General features: G+C 40.6%; 1 protein-coding gene across 1 annotated transcript in view; it reads right to left on the bottom strand.

The window, feature by feature from the left end:
* Positions 1 to 22,310, bottom strand: part of PRKAR2B (protein kinase cAMP-dependent type II regulatory subunit beta) — a 109,247-nt gene that overhangs the window by 12,202 nt on the left and 74,735 nt on the right. Inside the window, exons 4-6 of the mRNA XM_046670520.1 lie at positions 13,674 to 13,757; positions 3,023 to 3,129; positions 383 to 536 (exon numbers count right to left, since the gene is read on the bottom strand). Of these exons, the coding sequence (XP_046526476.1) occupies positions 383 to 536; positions 3,023 to 3,129; positions 13,674 to 13,757 (345 nt within the window). The remainder of the gene's footprint in view (positions 1 to 382; positions 537 to 3,022; positions 3,130 to 13,673; positions 13,758 to 22,310) is intronic.

Genomic DNA, 22,310 nt, shown 5'->3' with positions numbered 1-22,310 from the left:
GGGCAACACTTTGGGAACCACAGATCATGATACTCACCTCAGAAAGCTATCTGAGAAAATAACACTGAAGGTGTGTTTGTTTTGTGTGGCTGGCTGTTTTTTTAAGAGGGAGTAACAGAGGAGCACTTTGGATCTGCGTGTCTTTCCCAGGGCCAGTAGGACCTAGGATCCTGACTCGACTGAGGAAAAGAACACAAAGGCTGAACCCAACGCAGTCTCAGTGCCCAACAGTTCAGCATCCAGCAGCGACTTAATAACTTCCCTGACGACCAGGGATCCCACATCAATCTGCCTGTGAGAACTGAAATACTCTCTATCTACCTGGCTTTTGTCACAGCTCTTTTGACAAATAACATTCAGGTCCAACAAATACTTCACTCACCAAACCCCACAGAGCACCAGGGGACGTGGCAGTGATTGTAGCCGCTCTGGGCGTGTTGTACATTAAGGCCAGTTCGCCGAAGCTCCCACGATTGTCATAGTTACCGACGCACCTTCCAACACCATCGCATTTTACGTAAATATCAAACGTCCCCCTGTTGGACACACGAAAAACAAGAGACAAAAGAAATTCACGCAAAATCTCATTACAGTAAAACATTATTTCAGAGAAGAGGCCTGTGCAATACAATCTCATTTCCAGCCTCCCTTTCCCCTCTGATGACAATAAGTAATAAAAGGGCATCGATAGGTGCCGGAGACCCCATCTGTGCCTGACAAGCATCTCTAAACTAGGGGACGGACACACACGTGCCTGCTGGGAAAATGAGACTAAACGATAACAACTCAAGATAATAAATGATAAAAACGTAACTAAGATTGTAACCAAACAGCAAACGCACAGACAACCACCTGAAGGAATGTCAATCAAACTGCCACCCGCGGTTACCTCTGAGTGTAAGAAAGGGAAGGATTCCAGGGACAGTCACTGTGTGATTAAAGAGTTTTCTGTTTCTAAAATGAGCACGCATTACTTTTGTGATCAGAAAAAAATAACCATTTTTTTTAAAGAACACAGCTCTAACAAGTTGGTCAGCCACTACTCTGCAGTACTTACGAGGGTCTCTTACCACCTAAAGGAGGGGCCATGACACTGCGGCCCACAGACTGGCCGCCTGCTTTTGTAGAGAAAGTTTTATCGGAACACAAACACACGGGCTTCTTTCTGCACCCTCTGCAGCTGGTGTGCACCCCAGCAGCAGAGTCGAGCAGTTGCGACCAAGACCACACTCTCTGGCCCTTTACATCAACTGGTCCTTTACTTTAGATTAACCTCAGTCTAAAGTAAAAAGTGGTAGGAATTCAGACTAAATATCTGATCCTGGTCTTTTTATAGGTTTTCTGTGCTTGTCTTTCAATGGGGGTTTGTTTTTTAGGCAAATAAGACTCAGTCTCACGTCACTGCACTATGTATCATGTGGATTCTGTATTTACGTGGACCACAGCCTCCTTGTGGAGGACTGTCTTTCCATATATTGTATTTCATCAGAGAATATGGGGTTAAGGCTTGCTGAAGCACCTGTGAGGGCAGACAGGAGAAATCATTTGGCTTTATTCTGTTGCCTAAATTCTAACAAAGACAAACAAGGGAGTTGTTTTAAGATTAGAAAAGGACTATGAATGACAAAGATACAATAGAAACAAAAAATAAGATAACAGACCAAAGATATTAATGACTAAGGAAGAGAATAATTGGTTTTTAATATAACTCATGGATAGAATGGCTGTTTCAAGGATACCTTCTAAGATTTGTTGCATGACTATTTTTCAAGTAGAGATTAATTCCTCTATTTACACTATCTACAATGCTGCACTAAAACTGTTTCCTACATTTCTACTTTGAATAGGACAAAATATACAACAAACGTGCTGATGAGATGTCAGATGGGCTACCAGTCCAGCTGAAATCCCGTGTGCCGCTCTTTCCTACAGATGTCTCCCCTGATAACGTGAGGCCTCAGAAGTGCAGAGCCACGGGAGAGCCCAGAGGGGGCCAAGAGACCTGGCTGTTGAGTCGGCTCCACACTGATCCTCTGGGTGACCGTACCCCACTCCTGTCCCTTCTGTGTGCCTGAGCGAGAGTCTTCATCTGTCAAGTGGGTGATCAGGATCTGACTGAAAAGGGAATGGTCTATATACAAACGTAAGGCGGTTTTTGTAGCCAAAATAGCTACTACGGAAGATTAATCCTGTATTGTATTTGGGGTTCTCATACACCCCTACAATTAAATACAGTTAAACAGCTGAGAGAACTTCTGAGCTGTTTCATAACAAAATCATGATTTCAATTCACATATGGATAACTGGTTGTGTTCTAGTCTAAAATCACAGAGTCCACCCCCACCCTGGGCCGTGCCTCAGCAACAGCTCCACGGGGCACCAAGGCATTAGGGAGGACGGAGTGAGGCATCCGTGGAAACCCCTGATTCGGAGAGCATGCACTACTGATGTACGCGAGACACCACCCGCAGGGCCCAGGGCAAGAAAAAAGGCCCAGGCAGACAGACGAGGAGTGATTTTCTGCAGGGCCTCTGAGTTGAACACAACTCTACCCAGAGAGGCAAATGTAATGCGATAAATCCGGCTGGAAGATGATCTGTGTTCCACACGTAACGGGAGGGGCTGGGGGTACCGGCTCTCCCATAAACACTTCACCATCGCTTTACAAAAGGGCAGAAATCAAGACGCAGTGCATACTGCTCCCCTACCACATTTTAGGTCTCCTGTCTACTTACTGCGTAAAGCGCACTGGTTTTTTTTTTTTTTGGTTTTTTTTTGGGGGGCAAGATTAGCCCTGAGCTAACATCTGCTGCCAATCCTCTACACACTAGGCCTGCTTTCAGGGTCTAGTACGGCTTCACTGCAGGTATTCGCGGCAGGGTTACCGCGCCTGTTACACAGTAATAAGAGGAAGAGGCAAGAGCAACTTTCATATATTAATCTGTGAGTTGTCACAATAACCACTGAGATTTTACACAAAAGGTGCATTAAATTTCAGTAGTGAAAATTATGCAAAACGTACCTATCGATTACGTAAAAGTTGTCACCATCATCACCTTGATCAATGACATGTTCCCCTTCTTTGACCAATTTTTCAAACATGGCATCTAAGACTTGAGACATCTGCTCCTGTTAAAAAAAAGAGAGAAAAGACAGAATCTTTATGCTTGTCTAGAACGTGTTTCCTTACGTGACCATAATAAGTTCTGTATGTCTATCAACAAGCTCAAAGACATGGAAATATCATTGCCATTAAGTCTCGTCAAAAAAGTCCCCAGGACAGTCTTCCTTACTCCATACAAACAAGGTGATTACATATTTACTCGCATATTCAGTATCTGAATGAAAGTAATTATAATTTACTATATTTCAGAATGTTTCCAACCATCACCACTTTAATATGAAAAATTAACCACCAAACTGCCATATACCTCGTGAAATGTAATTTTAGCAACTAAAATGACCAGGTCAGTAAAGAACTATTGCAAATGTCTTTTAAAGATACCTGTTTTGAAAACTTCCCTATATTAGTCATCACTAGAATTTACAGAGATTACCTAAATACTGAGAGAATTCAAATCCTGGCTCCAATCCTTTTTGGTTTAGCACCAAAACCCAAACAGAACAAAACAGAAACACAACAAAAGCAAAACCAAGAACAACTGTGGCAAATATTCCATCACTGTTTGTCACTAAGGTTCTCCTCAAGAAGCAACCATTTACCTCCCCAGGGCAGATTTATCAGAACTGAAGCCAGAAACATCCAACCTATTATTCAACAACTACTTTAAACTATATAAAATTTTTATTCTGCTAAAGTGTGGCTGACAAGGCTGAAGGATAAACTTCAGCTGAGAATAAACTAGGCGGTGAAAGCAATCTTCTCTCAGAGCAAATACAGGAACGATTCAAAGAACTTGGACAGATGGAACAGATGGATATGGAGAAATAGCACAGCGCAGAGTCACAGAAAAGTCAGAGGACTCAAGAGGGTTATTTGCTTGACCACTTATTAGTTCTGAGCACTTGATCAAACCACTCTCTATGGGTGTAAAAAGGGTACAACACTAACCGCCTGGGGCCCAAATCAATGATTATCATAAGTAAATTAAGGAGCTGAAGATAGACTAGAGGGGGGAAAAGATGCAAGTGGAAAACACAGGTTGAAGAAACAAGATATTCTGGATCAAAAGCATGAACAGGCCACACTGACTCTCTTCTTTGTGAGACCCCATTAACATTTCATAGGGAATATGAAGGTATGAATCCACAACCATATAGAGTATGGGAAGGGAAATTGACGGAGGAGAGATTCCTAGAGCAAAAGTAAGTTACATGGGGGCAGGCAGACAGACAGCACAGCCCAGAGTTGGGCAGACGGAGCTGCAGTGTGGGGGGCCAACCGCCTGTCAGAGCACCACCAGGCTGCAGACTGGGAAACACGGTTGGGTCAGGATGGGATGGAGAGGCTGAAAATGAGTGGACTGATTCAGAGTCCTATACTTCAGCTGATACCCTCCTTCCGAATGATTCCATCCGGATAACAGAACGCCTATCAGGCAAGTATTGACCCAACTCTTCCCACACAAGAGATCAGAGTCAGGTTCTTGGCAGAAACTGAACAAATGAGAGAGAACTTGAACAGTTACTGTGAACACTGGTGTCCTGGAACAAGGGCCTTCACTTGCTTGGATTTAGGGGTTCCCCCGCGTCACAGCTGCTCCCTGGCACTCAACCTAAAGAGTACATTGGTTGACAGACCTGCCCTCCTTATCCGCCACTCTAAGTCAGCTTTGTGTGGCCTCTCCGGTAGCCTACAAGACTAAGATACACCGCAAAATAGCACAGATGAGATACAGAATTCAGGGGCAGTAGAGAGCTCTTAGAAGGCTCTACTTTGTACACCCAGGGATATTCAAGATGCATGACACAAAAAATAGGACATTTAGGAAAAGAGCAAATCAGAGAAAAATGAGTAAGCTGGAAATTAAAAATATGACTACCCGTTTTTTTTCTTGCTTCTAAATATTTTATCTTTTAGAGCAGTTTTAGATTCACAGCAAAATGGAGCAAAAAGTATAGAGAGTTCTCATGTAGCCCCCTGCCCTTCCCATCCACCCTGGCAGCTCTCCCCAACTATCAACGACCCCAGCAGAGGGCACATTTGCTACAGCTGATGACCCTACACTGACACACCACAGTCACTCAAATTCCACAGGTCACATTAGGGTTCGCTCTTGGTGCTGTACACTCTATGGGTTCTGATAAATGTATAATGACATGCACCCACCATTACAAAGTTTCTTAAAAAGTAAAGGGGCAGGAAGATAAATTAAAACCAAAAACCTCAAAGAAAGCCAAGAAAGAGATGAAAAGATAGGAGTTACAGAGAAAGTGGTAAGAGAGAAAACAAAAGGGAAAAACTAATCAAAGAAATACGGGATGAATTTTCCAGAACCAAAGTACATAAGTTCTCAGACTGAAAGAGTCCAGCACATTCAATGACCAAACGACAGTAACATGACAATGTGGTTTTAGAACACCAAAGATAAAGAAGAAATCTGCAAAGCTTCCAGAAAAGGGGTGGGGATGTTCAACTTCTCTCAAAATAAAGAGAAACGCAAATTAAAATGGAAATGATATACCATTTTTGACCTGTCCAAATCAACATGATAAAAATGTCAGACCAAGCCACCACGTTGGAGATGGTGTGGCAAAGAGCATTCTCACAGACGGCTGACGGGAAGGTGAGACGGAGCAAACTCTCCAGAGGGCAAGCTCTCAATATCTAGTAAAATTTCAAACATGCAAACCCTCCACCCACTGTTTCTTTTCTAGGAAGTTATCCCACAGATATTTATGAAATGACACGTGCCCTGGCATTTTTCGTTGCAGCATCATAAGAGCAAAAGATTGGAAGTAGACTAATGTTTATCCACAGGGCACTGCATAAATGAGTTCGGTCTACCCACACATGAGAAAGCTATGCAGCTCTAAAAAAAGAATGTGGGGACTTCAAGACATTTATCTTCCAATGGAGTCACTGACGAGCAAGAGAACACTCAAAGAAGGTAGCGAGGACGGGTGAAAAGCAGCCACAGGGGGAACAGTTCAGGAAAGTGGGGGCATTTGGGTGACGATGCAGTGATTCTAGAGGCCAGAACTGGGGCAGCTGGGGGGAAGTTTCATGGAGATTTTGGCAGAACGTAAAGACGTAAGAGTGAGAGCTGTCACTCAAGGGAGGTGTTCCAGGCTTTCCATCTTCCACACGCTGTCAGAAGAGCTCAGTGCTTCTCAGGTGTGTTTTTTGGAGCCCAGGATTTTATGGAGACGCTTCAGTGACTGATTCTGTACACAGGTGATTTAACTGCATCCTTAAAGTGTATTTTAGCCTTTAAATATTAAAACTAATAGAAATCAAAATGCTCAGGTGGATTATACAAATTTTTTTTTATGAGGTGAAAATTCACATAACATAAAATTAATCATTTTAAAGTTAGAACAATTCAGTGGCCACCAAGTTGCACAACCACCACCTCCATCGAGTTCCAAAACGTTTTCATCACTTTCCAAAAGGAAACCCTGTGCGCACTAAGCAGTCACTTGCCATTCTCCCCTCCCGCCAGCTCCTGGCAGCCACCAATCTGTGTTCTGTCTCTGTGGGTTTACAAATTCTGCGTACTTCATATAATGGAATCATACAATATGTGCTCTTTTGGGTCTGGCTTATGTCACTCAGCATAATGTTTTCAAGGCTCATCCCTGTGACGGCATATATCATACTCCTTTTCCGTTATGGATGAATAATAATCCATTGTTTGGATATACCATAGTTTGTGGATCCATTCTTCCATCGATGGACACTTGGGTTGTTTCCACCTTGTGGCTATTGTGAATAGTGGGGCTATGAACATTCACACACAAGTATTTGTTTGAAAACCTCTTTTCAATTCTTTTGGGTCTATACCTGGGAATGGAATGCTAGGTCATATAGTATTTCTCTGTCTAACTTTTTGAGGAACTGCTAAACTGTTTTCCACAGTGCCTGAACCATTTTACTTTCCCACCAGCAACGTACTAGGCTTCTGATTTCTCCACATCCTCACCAACACTTATTTATTTATTTTTATTATACTCATCCTAGTGGGAGTTAAGTGGTATTTCACTGTGGTTTGATTTGCATTTCCCTAATGATTAATCATGTTGAGAATCTTTTCATGTGCTCGTTGGTCATCTGTATATCTTTTTCGGAGAAATGTCTACTTGCTCGTTTTTAAATTAGGTTGCCTCTCTGTTGCTGAGTTGTAAGGCTTCTTTATATATTCTGGATACTAGAACCTTATCATATATATGATTTGCAAATATTTTCCCCCATTCTGTAGGCCGTCTTTTTACTTTCCTTGATAATGTCCTTTGATGCACAAAATTTTTTATGAAGTCCAATGTATCTCTTTTTTTTCTTGCTCCCATTTTTGGCGTCTGTCTAAGAATCTATTGCTAAATCTGAGGACAGGAAGACTTACCTCAGCGTTTTCTTCTAAGAGTTTTATAGTTTAGCTCTCACACTTAGGTCTTTGTTCCAGTCTCGGTTAATTTTTGTATATAGTGTGAAGGAGGAGTCCAGCTTTGTTCTTTTGTGTGTGGATGTCCAGCTATCCTAGCACCATTTGCTAAAGGGACTATTTTTTCCCCATGGAACAGTCTTGGCACCTTGTCGAAAACCAGCTGGCCACAGACATGTAGGTCTGTTTCTAGACACCCAATTCTATTCCACTGTTCTCTACGTCTATCCCTATGCCAGGAACTCACTGTTTTGATTACTGTAGCTTTGTAGTAACAGTTTTGAAATTGGAAGTGTGAGTCCTTTAACTTCGTCTTCTTTTTCAATATTATTTTGACTATTTGGGCCCCTCCCTGTTATATATACAATTTTAACATATTGGATGACAACAAAATGTTAATGTGTTTTCACGAGTTAGCTTTGTAATACATAAATAGTACCATTTTACACTTTCATAAATAAATTAATACTGATGAAAATAATTTTTAAAAAGAATATGAAATCTCTATAAATACTGATATATTGTTAAGTAAAAAGAGGGCAGGGCAGAACACTGTAGACTTTGCTGCCACCAAAATTTTAAAAAGAATATACTTATATATGCATAGCATAACCCTGGAAAAATACACATGGCAATGCGAAAAGAACCTGGCTCCTGAAAAACTGAGCTGCTGGGAGACAGAGGTGGAAGGAAGATTTCCTTTCACTGACTACTCATCTGTTCTTTGTGCATTTTTGTCAATTGTATATGTATACTGAGTAATTAAAAGTTTTAATTAAAAAAACAAACTTTTCATTTTAAACAGAGAACATAAAATCTCATCTTTACGTGTGCCAAGAAAAACCTTTGGAGAACTGAGGGTGATGGGTTTGCATGAAGTGGTTTTCCTCTCCTCCGTGGGTCCCTGTGTGAGCTCTGGCACCTGTCTGTGGAACAGCAGCTAGGGCCAAAGACGATGCCAATGTGTCAGGAAAACCGTGCTTTCTCGATGTGGCGCTAATTGGCCCCACGGGGACCATTTTACCCAAATGAACTCATCAACCCAGGCAGCATATGGTCCACCATCAAAATTCTGAAGGTTGATTACATGGTTTACTAATATTTGTTTTGCTTACTATTTATATTTCAACTCTTTCAGGGCAGACGGAGTGGGTAATATCAGCTTTATTGATTAGCTCTGACTCTAAATGTCACATGGAAAAAAAGACAAAATACATTGCTATAGTACAATTTCTCCTTATCTTAGAATTAGCTGCATTTTAAAACATCTTAAAGCTTAAGCATTCATATACAGATATATGAAAAAGTAATTCCTGAGAAAATGCAGAACAATTATTTCTTCTAGAACTTCTGTAAGTGACGTGTGTCTGTTCTAGTCAATCAAAACGTAATTTCCCTATAATTATGCACAAAGCAAAAAGAACTTAGGAAATATTTAACATGCAAAGGCTTATCATGATGACTGACGGCGAGTGTAGGAAATCCACATCTTATTCTCCTATAGAATGAAAATTCGAGACTGAGCTCAGTAAAAGGACTCTGACTCACTTAAAAAATAACAATTTACTCTCCATTAATGAAAGAGCGTATCATATAGCATAGGAAAATTATTTCAGTTTGCCTCAAATTAGAAATATTTCAGAAGAAAAATGGCCTACTGAGTTGAGCATTAAAATATTCATGAAAAGAATATCTTCAAAGAGATTAATAATTATAAATGCTGTGCTCAACGTATGAATATACAGTACTCCAAGGAAAAAGGTTCTGAGGCCTGGGAGGTAAAAGATTTCCAAGCTAAATAATCACTTCAGGAAATTCAAATGAGATAGTAGGTACGAAGCCAAGATCATTCTTGTGGCAAGTTAGTAACTGGTTCCTCCCCTTCCTCCTTCAAGTTTTCCCATTCAGGAAAACGTACCACCTTCACAGTCATTCCAGCTGGACACTGGGAGTCATCCTAGACTCCTTCAGTCAGGCCCCAATTCATTTAATTACCAGGTATCAATTTCTCATCCTGAAGATTTGATACCATCCTTTTCCCCTCTTCCCTAGTTAGGCCCATTGCTTTTCCCTGGATCATGACACGGCTTCCTCACTGAGCCCCATCTCTTTGTCCTTGCCCTGTCTCTCTCCCGCCTTTAACCCTACCCTCCACACTGCCACCACAGTGACCTCAAACACATCTGACTGTTCCATTCTCTGCTTAAAATGCTTCCACCGGACCTGCCCACGGCCTACAGCATGTGTCCAACATCACAGTGTGGCACTTAAGAATGGGCCTTCATGACACAGCACGCATACCTGGATGTCCTCCGCTTCAGGATTTGGTGATAACACTCTCTGTACTTTTCTTCAACTGGCAATTTCCTACTCATTTTCTGAGGCTCAGCTCAGGTGGGCTCTCCAGCTTCCTGAATCCTCAGGTGAGCCTCAGAGACCCTCATCCTCTCACGGTGCCCTGACCATATTACAGCATTTATCATGTTTTACCAAATTGCTGTGAACGTGTATTTGACTCTCTCATCAAATTATAGGTTCCAAGAGGGGCTGGCCTGGTGGCACAGCAGTTAACTTCACGTGCTCCGCCTCAATGGCCCAGGGTTTGCCGGTTCGGATCCTGGGCGCCGACCTACGCACCGCTTATCAAGCCATGCTGTGGTAGGTGTCCCACATATGAAGTAGAGGGAGATGTGAGCTCAGGGCCAGTCTTCCTCAGGAAAAGGAGGAGGATTGGAAGAGGATGTTAGCCCAGGGCTAATCTTCCTCAAAAAAAAAAGATTAAAAATTCTAAGCTCCAAGAGGACAAGAACCATGTCTGAGTATTTTGTCACCTCCAACACTTTACACAGGCCTTGGAACACAGTGGACAGTCAAGGAATTGAACTGAAAGGAGCTGCTGTATGATAAGCAGATTATGTAAGTTGAATATGAAATTCAATTTAAATGCATTTTGGTTATCGTAAACAATGTATATCATAAAAAACTAGAAAGCTGCTTAAAATATGAGCTTAACCTAAAATCTTCACTCTGCCATGTTTGGGCATAAATGTTTTATATTAGGTGGTAACTTGTTGAGAAGAATAAAGCTTTACTCATCTATACCCCACATCATCCCTAGAAGGATTTGAGTAGGGAAATATGTCAAGATGGTGTGAGCTCAAATCCAAAAACAGATCTTCTGGAAACAACTATGTAAATATGTTTGCTTCCTTCCTATAAAACATTCAATAATGATAATTCGTGAACTTGGTAATTTCATGAACTGCATTTTAAAATATATATATTGAATTAGTCTTTGGGTGGTGAACATGATGTAGCCTACACAGAAATCGAAATATAATGAGGTACATCTGAAATTTATACAATGTTATAAACCAGTTACCTCAATATAAAATAAATAAAATGCTAGAAACATAAAGAACACTCGATACCAAAAATATACATACATACATAGATACATGGAAGATCTTCAACAGAGCAGTAAAAAAATAAAAAAAAATTCCCGTTAATAAAAATAATCACTTTAAAGATGCTCTTCGCCAGAATATACCAGCAAACGTTTTTAAAAATTTTAAATGCAAGCAAAATTTTCACAAGGCTTTAAAAGAGCTCATGTTGAAATGACAAAGGAAATCCACTGAACAGGCAGCATCTTGGGAAAGTATAACTGGTAGCAATTAATCTCATTCATGCCTGTTCATCACTTGGTACGTGGACACCAGACTATCACTGTTAGTCACTGCTGGTTCCACTGAATAGGGAGGTATGCAAACAAAATAACACATGGTGGTACCAAAATACTCAACTACAGCATTTTCACGTTTGGCTCTTGTCCTCGCTACTCAAAGTATGTTTGCGGCCAGCAAATAGAGAATCTCCTTGTTTGAAGCCTACTCCTAACGGTTATACTAAGGATTAAGCTTATAGCTGTCTTTTGTGCGCATTGGCAGCAAAAGAGTTAAATACTAAATTAGTTTAATTCCAAAGGTAAAAGTATCATCTTCTACATACACACACGCATGTAAAGTTTATCTTTACACTAATAATACTTTGGACTCCCAGAGGTGGGTGATCATGAGAGATCACACAGTTTAGTGTCCTTTATTTTCACAGAATCATTATCATCCTAGATAAATGAGACTTGGGATTATCTGGAAGCCCATCAAAACTTTACAGATCCCTTCAGTCACTTATTCCACTACGTAATACTACAAGGAAATTTTTCCATTCCTAAACGAAATGGCCAAATTTTCTATCTTAACTCCATTTCTTATTCTTCCATTATTAGAGAGAACAAGCAGCAACCCCATTCTTTAGAGCTCCTAGTTTTGCAAACTCAGTGATAACTCTGGAGGACATGGATCAAAGCGGACCAGAGGCTCTGCCTTAGAGAACACGTGATACGCAGGCCACATCGGCCACCATTCCTGGTACAGTGATGGTACTGGCAAATGGGGGTTGAATGAACTGAGTGAATCAACTTGGAAGGGCCACTCTGAACAGGCTTAATTCATGCTATGAGAGTGTTTGAAGGGTCTGTCTAACTTTTAGCAAGGCTTGAGTTTGAGATCACTTAAATACCATCATTTGCTCACAAGTAAATAACATATCCCAAAATGTAATTTATTATTAAAAATGTACACCTAGATAATACCAAGGGGCCGGCCCCGTGGCCAAATGGTTAAGTTTACGTACTCCAGCTTCAGCAGCTCAGGGTTTCGCTGGTTTGGATCTTGAGTGTGGACATGGCACCGCTCATCAGGCCATGCTGAGGCGGCATCCCACATGCCACAACTATAAGTACCTATAACTAGCAAATACAACTACGTACTGAGGGGCTTTAGGGAGAAGGAAAAAAAAAAAGACTGGCGACAAATGTGAGCTCAGGTGCCAATCTTAAAGAAAAAAAAAGAACTCAAAGCATTCTTGTCTTTGTCCCATGTTTTCTTTTCGAGAGCCTAGAGTGGCAAATGCTAACTGAAGAGTGACATGATGATGTCAAAGACAAAGTTCCCGCCCTCCAGAAAACGGGCATATAAGGCGAGTGATGGATCTTTGGTATGGTCAGTTTGGGCCTGTCGGAGACTGTAATCTGGCTTCAGAGATGGAGAGATAAACTTATAATGTGTGGTCCTAAAACAAGTTATCCAAACTCATAAAATGTAATCCACGTTCCTGGAGGACATGATGTAAACATAAACGGTATTAGAAACAAAGGAGCTTTTTGTAATATGTCAGGGTGCAATACGACCCAGGGTAGAAGACGCAGCATGGATGCACTGCGTTCCTCTTTATAAAAATGGCCTTTTTAACAAGACATCTTACAAAGAGTGCGTCTTAGTTTACGCTTTCTTCCCTAAGGCATCAATCTGAAAACTATAAGAGGTTGAGTTTGACCAAAAAAAAGTTGAGGTAAGTTACAAAAGTTGGTTTGGTTTTCACACGTGGAACGTGGCAGTCGGGGTTCTTTTCCAACTGACTATATTGCAATGAATAAGCATAATTTGCAGTGAAGGAAACAGAACATTTAGGTTAGAAGGCAGGGCAAAATCTGGACAGCATGCTCACTCATACCTGAAAGAGGGCATTCTAGAAATACACCCCAAACCAAAGAGAAATTTCAAAATCCTTACAAAGAACAAAAACATCTCCCCATCTTTAAAGCCAAGTAAAAGGTTACTTTAAAAAATATATATAAAAGTTATACATTAAAATATAATTGCTATTACTGGCTGCCGAGACAGGCAGTGACACCACAGGCCCTGAGCGCCCCTGCATCTTCCTGCTGGATGTACAGAGAACGCGAGATGCAGAGCTCTCCTGGCCCGCGCCATCTCTCAGGGCTAGGTTTGCAGAAGCAGCCTTGAAGGATGAGATGATGCCTTCCCCCAGACAAACAGCAGGCCTGGAGACTCCTTGCCTAACAGCAGCGGACCTCCCAAACTCAGTATTCCTCTCCTAGGACACAACCTACCGCATGTGCAGCCATCCACAATGAGGCCTTCACGTCACCTGAGTGACGTTAGCTTGGAATGAGGTGAAAAGCCAAGACTGCACCTTCCTCACGCTGACACCGAAAAAACTCATTTCTGTTATTGAGATTTATCTTACCGGATCCAGGTTCTTAAACAGCAGGATGTCTTTGCAAGCCTCTTGTAATCGATTTCTTTGATCATCGGTTTTGGGGTGTATAATCTAAAAGGACAACAAATTAAAAAATAAACAGACAGACAATTAATGTAGTCACCTTACTCACAAGGGATAAAATTTCCAGCAGGATGTTAGAAGGAAGAACTGTTATTGCTGAGGTTTTCACTTTAGGTGCCTAGATTAACTACCAGCCCAGCAAGTCGAGGAGAGAAATAGAACTGATCTCAGGGAGGTGATGCCTGCTCATCAATACAGCACCTCAATGTTTTCGAGAGTGTTTCTCCCCAGATTAGCAAGCTCATTTTGCAAAGGTCTGTGATGGCTGATCACTGAAGACTGTCAAGCTCCCAGCTGGTGGGAACACATAAAAGGACAACAGGTCACAGCAGCTGCACTGGAAATCTAGTGACTGCCTCTATTCCATTGAACATTCTTCTAATATTCCCTAATGTTGCTGGATACTCTCTAACACTGAGTTTAATAATACTCTTTCAGGATGTAGCCGTTTCCTCTGAAACTTGATAAAGTCTCTAGAAGCGGGTAAATTCTTACACGCATCTGGCACTAGAGGTTAAATATATTTTTGTGTACCACGTATGTAACGACCCCCGCAGGGGTGATTTTCCAAAGGGAGCAAGCGACCACGCACTGCCACCCAAGACAGTATCACTTTAGGAAAACGAATGCAATGGTCTGGTGCATTCATTTTAGAATGGGCTCAAACAAAACCAGGGTACTATATACTCAACTAAATTTTCATTCCAGGAGAGTGAAGACCGATAGAATGCCCTCTAAGTGAGGCCTGCGAGCTCCCCAGAGTCCCCTTTGACCAGCAGAAGGCTCAACTGACCTGGACCAAAAGGCCCCTTCTTTTGTGAACACTGATAGTTTGTAATATAAAATGAGTTCGAGAGGCCATAGTCCTAAAAGCAGGAGGCATCGGTCGGTCTCCTGGAGACCTATATGCCACCCTTTCCTGTTATAATGTTCACTCAAAGAGTGACCAGGAGGTGACAAGCAGGTGCCTCACCTCTTCAGTCAGTTGGCCCCTCCATCAGAGCAACCGGAATCGGGCAGTGGTGAGTTCTGTGGCCATGAATATACCGAAACTCATAATGGGAAATTAAAATCAGCATTTCAAACCCATCTCAGGTGGCTAAAAATTGATGAAAATCATAGGCTCAAGAAGAAAAGAGGAAATTTATAGTACCTGTGTACTATTCCTGTATGTATTATTTACATACTACACAAAAGACTAATAGCCAGTGAGAGAGGAAATCACTGCATTTTTTCCTACACAAGTAAGCTATATGCAAACTTCTGCTTACTATCTAATCAATACTCATCTCAAACTAGATTCTAAGATGACATATAGACACAGAAAAAATGGAGCCTGATACCTACTAACTCACCGCGATACAAGAAACTTCTAAAATTTGGGTATTAACTAAATCATGCCAACCAAAATTTACTTCTCACTACTTCAAATAAGGAAGGCTAACACAATAAAACAGAAGATATTTCTCAGTAAATAAAATCCATCTAGAACTTCACACTGAAGCAATCATGAATGTCTGTCCACTGAGAAGCTCTATCCTCAGAGAGAAAAAGTTGGGGATACCATGTCACCATTGTTGAAATGACCTTCTAGGCCCAAGATGGAGCCGGTCCAGCCCAGGGTGCCACGTCAGCAAACTGAAACTTAGGTTAACTTTTGTGTCCCTAGAAATGCTCCTCCTGACCACAAACGCAGTCTATCCAGCCAGCCAGTCCCCAAATGCCAAGCCAGCTCTGGGCTCTATACTTATTCCCTTGTTCCTTAGTTATTTTCTATTTCTCTTCCTTGTTCCTTATTCTTTTAAAAAAATTATTTATTGAGGTAACACTGGTTTATAACATTATATACATTTCAGGTGTACATCATTATATTTTGATTTCTGTGTAGACTACATCATGTTCACCATCCAAAGACTAATTACCATCCCTCACTCTACACACGGGCCTAATCACCCCTTTCACCCTCCTCCCTCCCTCCTTCCCCTCTGGTAACCACCATTCTAATTTCTGTATCTAAGTGTTTGTTTAGGGTTGTTGTTTCTATCTTCTACTTATGAGTGAGATCATACCGTACTTGACTTTCTCTGTCTGACTTATTTTTCTTAGCATAATACCTTCAAGGTCCATCCATGTTGCCGCAAACGGCAAGATTTCATCTTTTTTTTTATAGCTAAGTAGTATTCCATTGTGTATATATACCACATCTTCTTTATCCATTCTTCTCTTGATGGGCACCTAGGTTGTTTCCAAGTCTTGGCTATTGTGAATAATGCTACAATGAACACAGGGGTTCATGTTTCTTTATGCATTTGTTTTTGTGATCTTTGGATAAATAGCCAGCAGTGGCATAGCTGGATTATACGGTTGTTCTATTCTTAATTTTTTGAGGAATCTCCATACTGTTTTCCATAGTGGCTGCACTAGTTTACATTCCCACCAGCAGTGTATGAGTTCCCTTTTCTCCACATCCTCTCTAACACTTGTTATTTCTTGTCTTGTTAATTGTAGCCATTCTGACAGGCGTGAGGTTATTATCTCATTGTAGTTTTGATTTGCATTTCCCTAATAGTTAGTGATGTCAAACATCTTTTCATGTGCCTGTTGGCCATCTGTATATCTTCTTTGGAAAAATATCTGTTCAGATCTTTTGCCCATTTTTTAATTGGGTTGTTAGTTTTTCTGTTGTTGTGATGTATGAGTTTTTTATATATTTTGGATATTAACCCCTTATCAGATATATGATTTGCAAATATTTTCTGCCAATTGTTAGGTTGTCTTTTCGTTTTGCTGATGGTTTCCTTTGCTGTGCAGAAGCTTTTTAGTTGGATGTAGTCCCATTTGTTTATTTTTTATTTTGTTTCCCTTGCCTGGTGAGACACGGTATTCAAAAGGAAGCTGCTAGGACCAATGTCAAAGAGCGTACTGCCTATGTTTTCTTCCAGAAGTTTTATGGTTTCAGGTCTTACATTCAAGTCTTTAATCCACTTTGAGTTAATTTTTGTGTATGGTGTAAGATAATGGTCTACTTTCATTCTTTTGCCTGTAACTGTCCAGTTTTCCTAACACGATTTATTGAAGAGACTTTCCTTTCCTCCATTGTATGTTCTTGTTAGATGATTGCATGTTGAAAATTAGCTGTCCATAGATGTGTGGGTTTATTTTTGGGCTCTCAGTTCTGTTCCACTGATCCATGTGTCTATTTATGTGCCAGTACTATGCTGTTTTGATTACTATAGCTTTGTAGTATATTTTGAAATTGGGGAGTGTGATAACTCCTGCTTTGTTCTTTTTTCTCAGGATTCCTCTGGCTATTTGGGGTCTGTTGTTGTTCCATATAAGTTTTAGGATTCTTTGTTCTATTTCTGTGAAAAATGTCATCAGAACTTTAATAGGGATTGCATTGAATCTGTAGATTGCTCTAGGAAGCATGGACATTTTAACTATGTTAATTCTCCCAATCCAACAGCATGCAATATCTTTCCATTTCTTAGTGTCTTCTTCAATTTCTTTCAACAATGTTTTATAGTTTTCAGTGTACAGAGTTTCACCTCTTTGGTTAGATTTATTCCTAGATATTTTATTCTTCTTGTTGCAATTGTAAATGGGACTGTATTCTTAATTTCTCTTTCTGCTACTTTGTTGTTAGTGTATAGAAACGCAACTGGTTTTTGTATGTTGATTTTGTATCCTGAAACTTTATTGTGCTTATTTATTATTTCTAATAGTTTTTTGGTGGATTCTTCAGAGTTTTCTATATATACAATCCTGTCATCTGCAAACAGTGACAGTTTCACTTCTTCCTTTGCAATTTGGATCCGTTTTATTTCTTTTTCTTGCCTGATTGCTCTGGCTAGGACTTCTAATGCTATTTTAAATAAGAGTGGCAAAAGTGGGCATGCTTGTTTGGTTCCTGATCTTAAAGCGAGAGCTTTCAGTTTTACTCTGTTGAGTATGATATTGGCTGGCTGTGGGTCTGTCACATATGGGCTTTACTGTGTTGAGGTATGTTCCTTTTCTACCCATTTTATTCAGTCTTTATCATAAACAGAGGTTGTATCTTGTCAAATGCTTTCTCCACATCTTTTGAGATGATCATGTGATTTTTATTCTTCATTTTGTTAATGTGGTGTAGCATGTTGATTTATTTGCAAATGTTGAACCATCCCTGCATCCTTGGATTAAACCCCACTTGATTATGGTGGATGATCTTTTTTTTTTCCTGAGGAAGATTCACCCTGAGCTAACATCCATTGCCAAGCTTCCTCTTTTTTCACTTGAGGATTAGCCCTGAGCTAACATCTGTGCCAATCTTCCTCTATTTTTTGTAGGTAGGTTGCCACCATGGCATGACTGATGAGTGGTATAGGTCCGCACCCAGGATCCAAACCAATGAACCTGTGCCATCGAAGTGGAGTGCACCAAACTTTACCACTAGGCCACAGGGTCAGCCCCTGTATGATCTTTCTAACGTACTGTTGTATTCGATTTGCTAGTATTTTGTTGAGGATTTCTGTGTCTATGTTCATTGGTGATACTGGCCTGTAATTTTTGTGTGTGTTGTCCTTGTCTGGTTTTGCTATCAGGGTATAAAATGTTGGCCTTGTAGAATGAGTTAGGAAGCTTCCCTTCCTCTTCAAATTTTTGAAATCATTTGAGAAGGATAGGTTTTAAATCTTCTTTGACTGTTTGGTAGAATTCACCAGGGAAGCCATCTGGTTCTGGACTCTTGTTTGTTGGGATGTTTTTGGTTAGTGTTTTGATCTCCTTACTGGCAATTGGTCTATTCACATTCTCTATTTCTTTTGGATCCAGTTTTAGAAGGTTGTATGATTCTAAGAATTTATCCGTTTCTTCTAGCTTATCCAATTTCTTGGTGTATAGCTTTTTGTAGTACTCTCTTATAATCCCTTGTATTTCTGAGGTGTCCGTTGCAATTTCTCCTCTTTTGTTTATGACTTAATTTATTTGAGTCTTGTCTTTTTCTTGGTGAGTCTAGCTAAAAGTTTGTCAATTTTGTTTATCTTTTCAAAGAACCAGCTCTTAGTTTCATTGATTTTTTTCTTTTTCTTTTTTCAGTTTCTATTTCATTTATTTCCACTCTGATTTTTCATTTCATTCCTTCTACTGATTTTGGGCTTTGTTTGTTCTTCTTTTTCTAGTTCCTTTAGGTGTACTGTTAGACTATTTCAGATTTCTCTTGTTTCTTGAGATAGGCCTGAATTGCTATAAACTTCCCTCTTAGTACGGCTTTTTCTGTATCCCATAAATTTCGGCATGTCATATTTTCATTTCCATTTGTCTCCAGGTATTTTTTGATTTCTCCTTCGATTTCTTCATTGACCCAATAGTCAGAAAAGATGCTTGGTATTATTTCAATCTTCTTAAAATTATTGAGACTTGTTTTGTGGCCTAATATGTGATCTATCCTGGAGAATGTTCTATGTGCATTTGAAATGAATGTGTATTCTGTGGTTTTTGGATGGAATGTTCTGAATATATCTATTAAGTCCATCTGGTCTATTATGCTGTTTAAGGCCAATGTTTCCTTATTGATCTTCTGTTTGGATGACCTATCCATTGACGTAAGTGGGGTGTCATAAAGTCCCCTACTATTATTGTGTTACTTTTTATTTCTCTTTTATGTCTCTTAATAACTGCTTTATATATTTAGGTGTTCCTATATTCGGTGCATAGATATTTACAAGTGTTATATCCTCTTGTTGGATTGCTCCCTTTATCATTATGTAGTGTCCTTCTTTTTCTCTTGTTACAGTTTTTGTTTTAAAGTCTATTTTGTCTGATATAAGTATTACCAATCCTGCTTTCTTTTCTTTGTCATTTGCATGGAATATCCTTTTCCATCCCTTCACTTTCACTTTGTGAGTGTCTTTAGGTCTGAAGTGTCTCTCCTCTTGGCAGCATATATATGGGTCTTGTTTTTTATCCGTTCAGCATTTAGTCCACTGACATTTAAAGTAGCTTTTGATAAGTATGTACTTACTGCCATTTTGTTATTTTTGTCTAAGTGTTTTAGTAGTTCTCTGTTCCTTTCTTCTCCTGCTCTCTTCCCCTGTGATTTGATGGCTTTACTAAAGTATTACGTTTGGGTTCCTTTTTCTTAAGTTTTTGTGTATTTATTATCTGGTTTGTGACTACCATGACATTCATATAAATACTGTGTAAATAGCAGTCACATATTAAGTTGATGGTCTCTTAAATTTGACCTCTTACTAAAAAGCCCTACTCTTTTACTCCCCTGACCCCACATTTTATGTTTTGACATCATGTTTAACCTCCTTTTTGTGTGTCTGTATCCCTTAACCTCTGATAACGGAAATAGACAGTTTTGGTACTTTTGTCTTTTGATCTTCATATTAGCTTCACAGGTGGTTGATCTGCTACCTTTATTGTATATTTGCCTTTACCAGTCATTTTACTTTATTTCTTATTTTTTTGATAGTTTTCTTATTCCTATTTATGGTCTTTTATTTTCCATTTAAATGAGTCCTTTTATACTTCTTGTAAGGTCAGTTTGTTGATGATAAACTCCTTTAGTTTTTGCTTGTCTGGGAAACTGTTCATCTCTCCTTCCATTCTGAGTGATAACCTTGCCAGGTAGAGTATTCTTAGCTGTAGGTTTTTCCCTTTCAGCACTTTAAATATATCATGCCACTCCCTTCTAGCCTGCAAGGTTTCTCCTGAAAAGTCAGCTGATAGCCTTATGGGGTTTCCTTTATATGTAACTTGTTGCCTTTCTCTTGCAGTCTTTAGGATTCTCTCTTAATCTTTAATTCTTGACATTTTAGTTATAATGCGTCTTGGTGTGTGCCTCTTTGGGTTCATCTTATTTGTGGTTCTCTGTGCTTCCTGTACCTGGATATCTGTTTCCTTCCATAGGTTAGGAAAGTTTTCAGCTGTTATTTCTTCAAATAGATTCTCTGGTCTTTTGTCTCTCTCTTCTCCTTCTGGGACACCTATACCACGGATGTTAGTGTACTTGATGTTAACCCAGAGGTCCCTTAGACTGTCCTTATTCTTTTTAATTCTTTTTTCTGTTAAGTTTGGGTAATTCCTCTACTCTTTCATCCAGCTTGCTGATCTGTTCTGTGTCATCTATTTTGCTGTTGATCCCCTCCAGTGAATTTTTCATTTCCATTATTGTATTATTCAGTTCTGAATGGTTCTTTTTTATATTTCCCAATTCTTTGTTGAAGTTCCACTGTGTCCATCTAATCTTCTCCCAATATCAGTGAGCATCCTTATGACTATTAGTTTATACTCTTTATCAGGTAGCTTGTTTATCTTTGTTTTGTTTAGTTCTTTTTCTGAGGATTGTCCTGTTCCCTTATTTGGAACATATTCCTGTCTCCTCCTTTTGCCTATTTCTCTGTGCTTCTATCTTTGTATTAGGTAGATCGGCTATGTCTCCCTATCTTTGAGATGTGGCCTCATGTAAGAGATGGCTTATGAGACCCAGCAATGTGCCTCCCTCTCGTCACCAGTTCCAAATGTTCCAGGAGTGTCCCCTGTGTGGGCTACCTGGGCCCTTCTGTTGTGGCAGGAGGGTTGCTCTTGCTGCAGGTGCCCACAGAGGCCAGGCTGTCCCCCTAGCTGGCTATTTGTAAGGCTCAGCTGCCTGCAGCTGCTGCAGTCACTTTAGTCACTTTGTTGGGCAGGGGAAGCTCCAGCACAGCTGGCGGCAAGGTCTAATAGCACACACCTGGGCAGTTTGTCTGTTAAGTGAGTCAGGCCCCTAATGTGGCTGGTTGCTAGGCTCAGGGCCTCACAACTGCGGTAGGCCTCTGGCCTGTGAGGCTGTTGTCAGCTCTCTCAGGAACACAGCTGGGTGGGGCTGGCCACAGGCATAGCTGCACACAATCGTTTCAGGCGTTGGAAGGTGGGGCAGATCCTTCATGCAGCTGTTTGAGAAGGCCCACAGCACAAGTCAGCTGCAGCTGACAAGCCGCAGTGCCCAAGGCCTGCACACCCTGACAGTGCAGTCCCATCTCATGCACACACCCCACCAAGGAGGACCCACTTGCCCTACTGCCAAGGTCCCACACACCCTGCCTACAAGTTCCCAGAGGGCTTGCTGGTGGGCAGGGCCAGACCCTAGGGCAGGCTGCCTGCCCTGGTTGAGCTGGATTAAATTGGTGCTCTAGTGGCTGGGGCAAACCACTGTGCTAACAGGCCAGGGGAAGAAATCAAATGGCGTCTGCCAGAGTCTGTGTCAGCACGTCTGTACTAGGTCACAATAATGGCCGCTGCCAGTGTCTCAGTCCCTGGGGGTGGTGGTCTCAGCCGCCTCCTGCCTCTGTGAGATGCACTCAGAGCTTATCAAGAGAGTCTCATTTACCAAAGGACCGTGCACCTTTCTTTCTGGTGATTTTGTGTTGATTTCTAGAGCAGGTGAATTTGCCCATGGGCCCTTTAAGAGCAGGCTTTTTTTTCTCTTATGTTCGATAGCTTTTCTAGGGGTATTGCCTATTGGTTTTAATAGCCAGCAAAGCCACATATCGTAACACTTGTCTTGGGTGTGCT

Source organism: Equus quagga, chromosome 8, assembly GCF_021613505.1.
Source record: "Equus quagga isolate Etosha38 chromosome 8, UCLA_HA_Equagga_1.0, whole genome shotgun sequence".
Classification (NCBI taxonomy): Eukaryota; Metazoa; Chordata; class Mammalia; order Perissodactyla; family Equidae; genus Equus; species Equus quagga.
The sequence above is the reverse complement of the archived record's forward strand: the minus strand, read 5'-3'. Positions and strand labels throughout refer to the sequence as shown.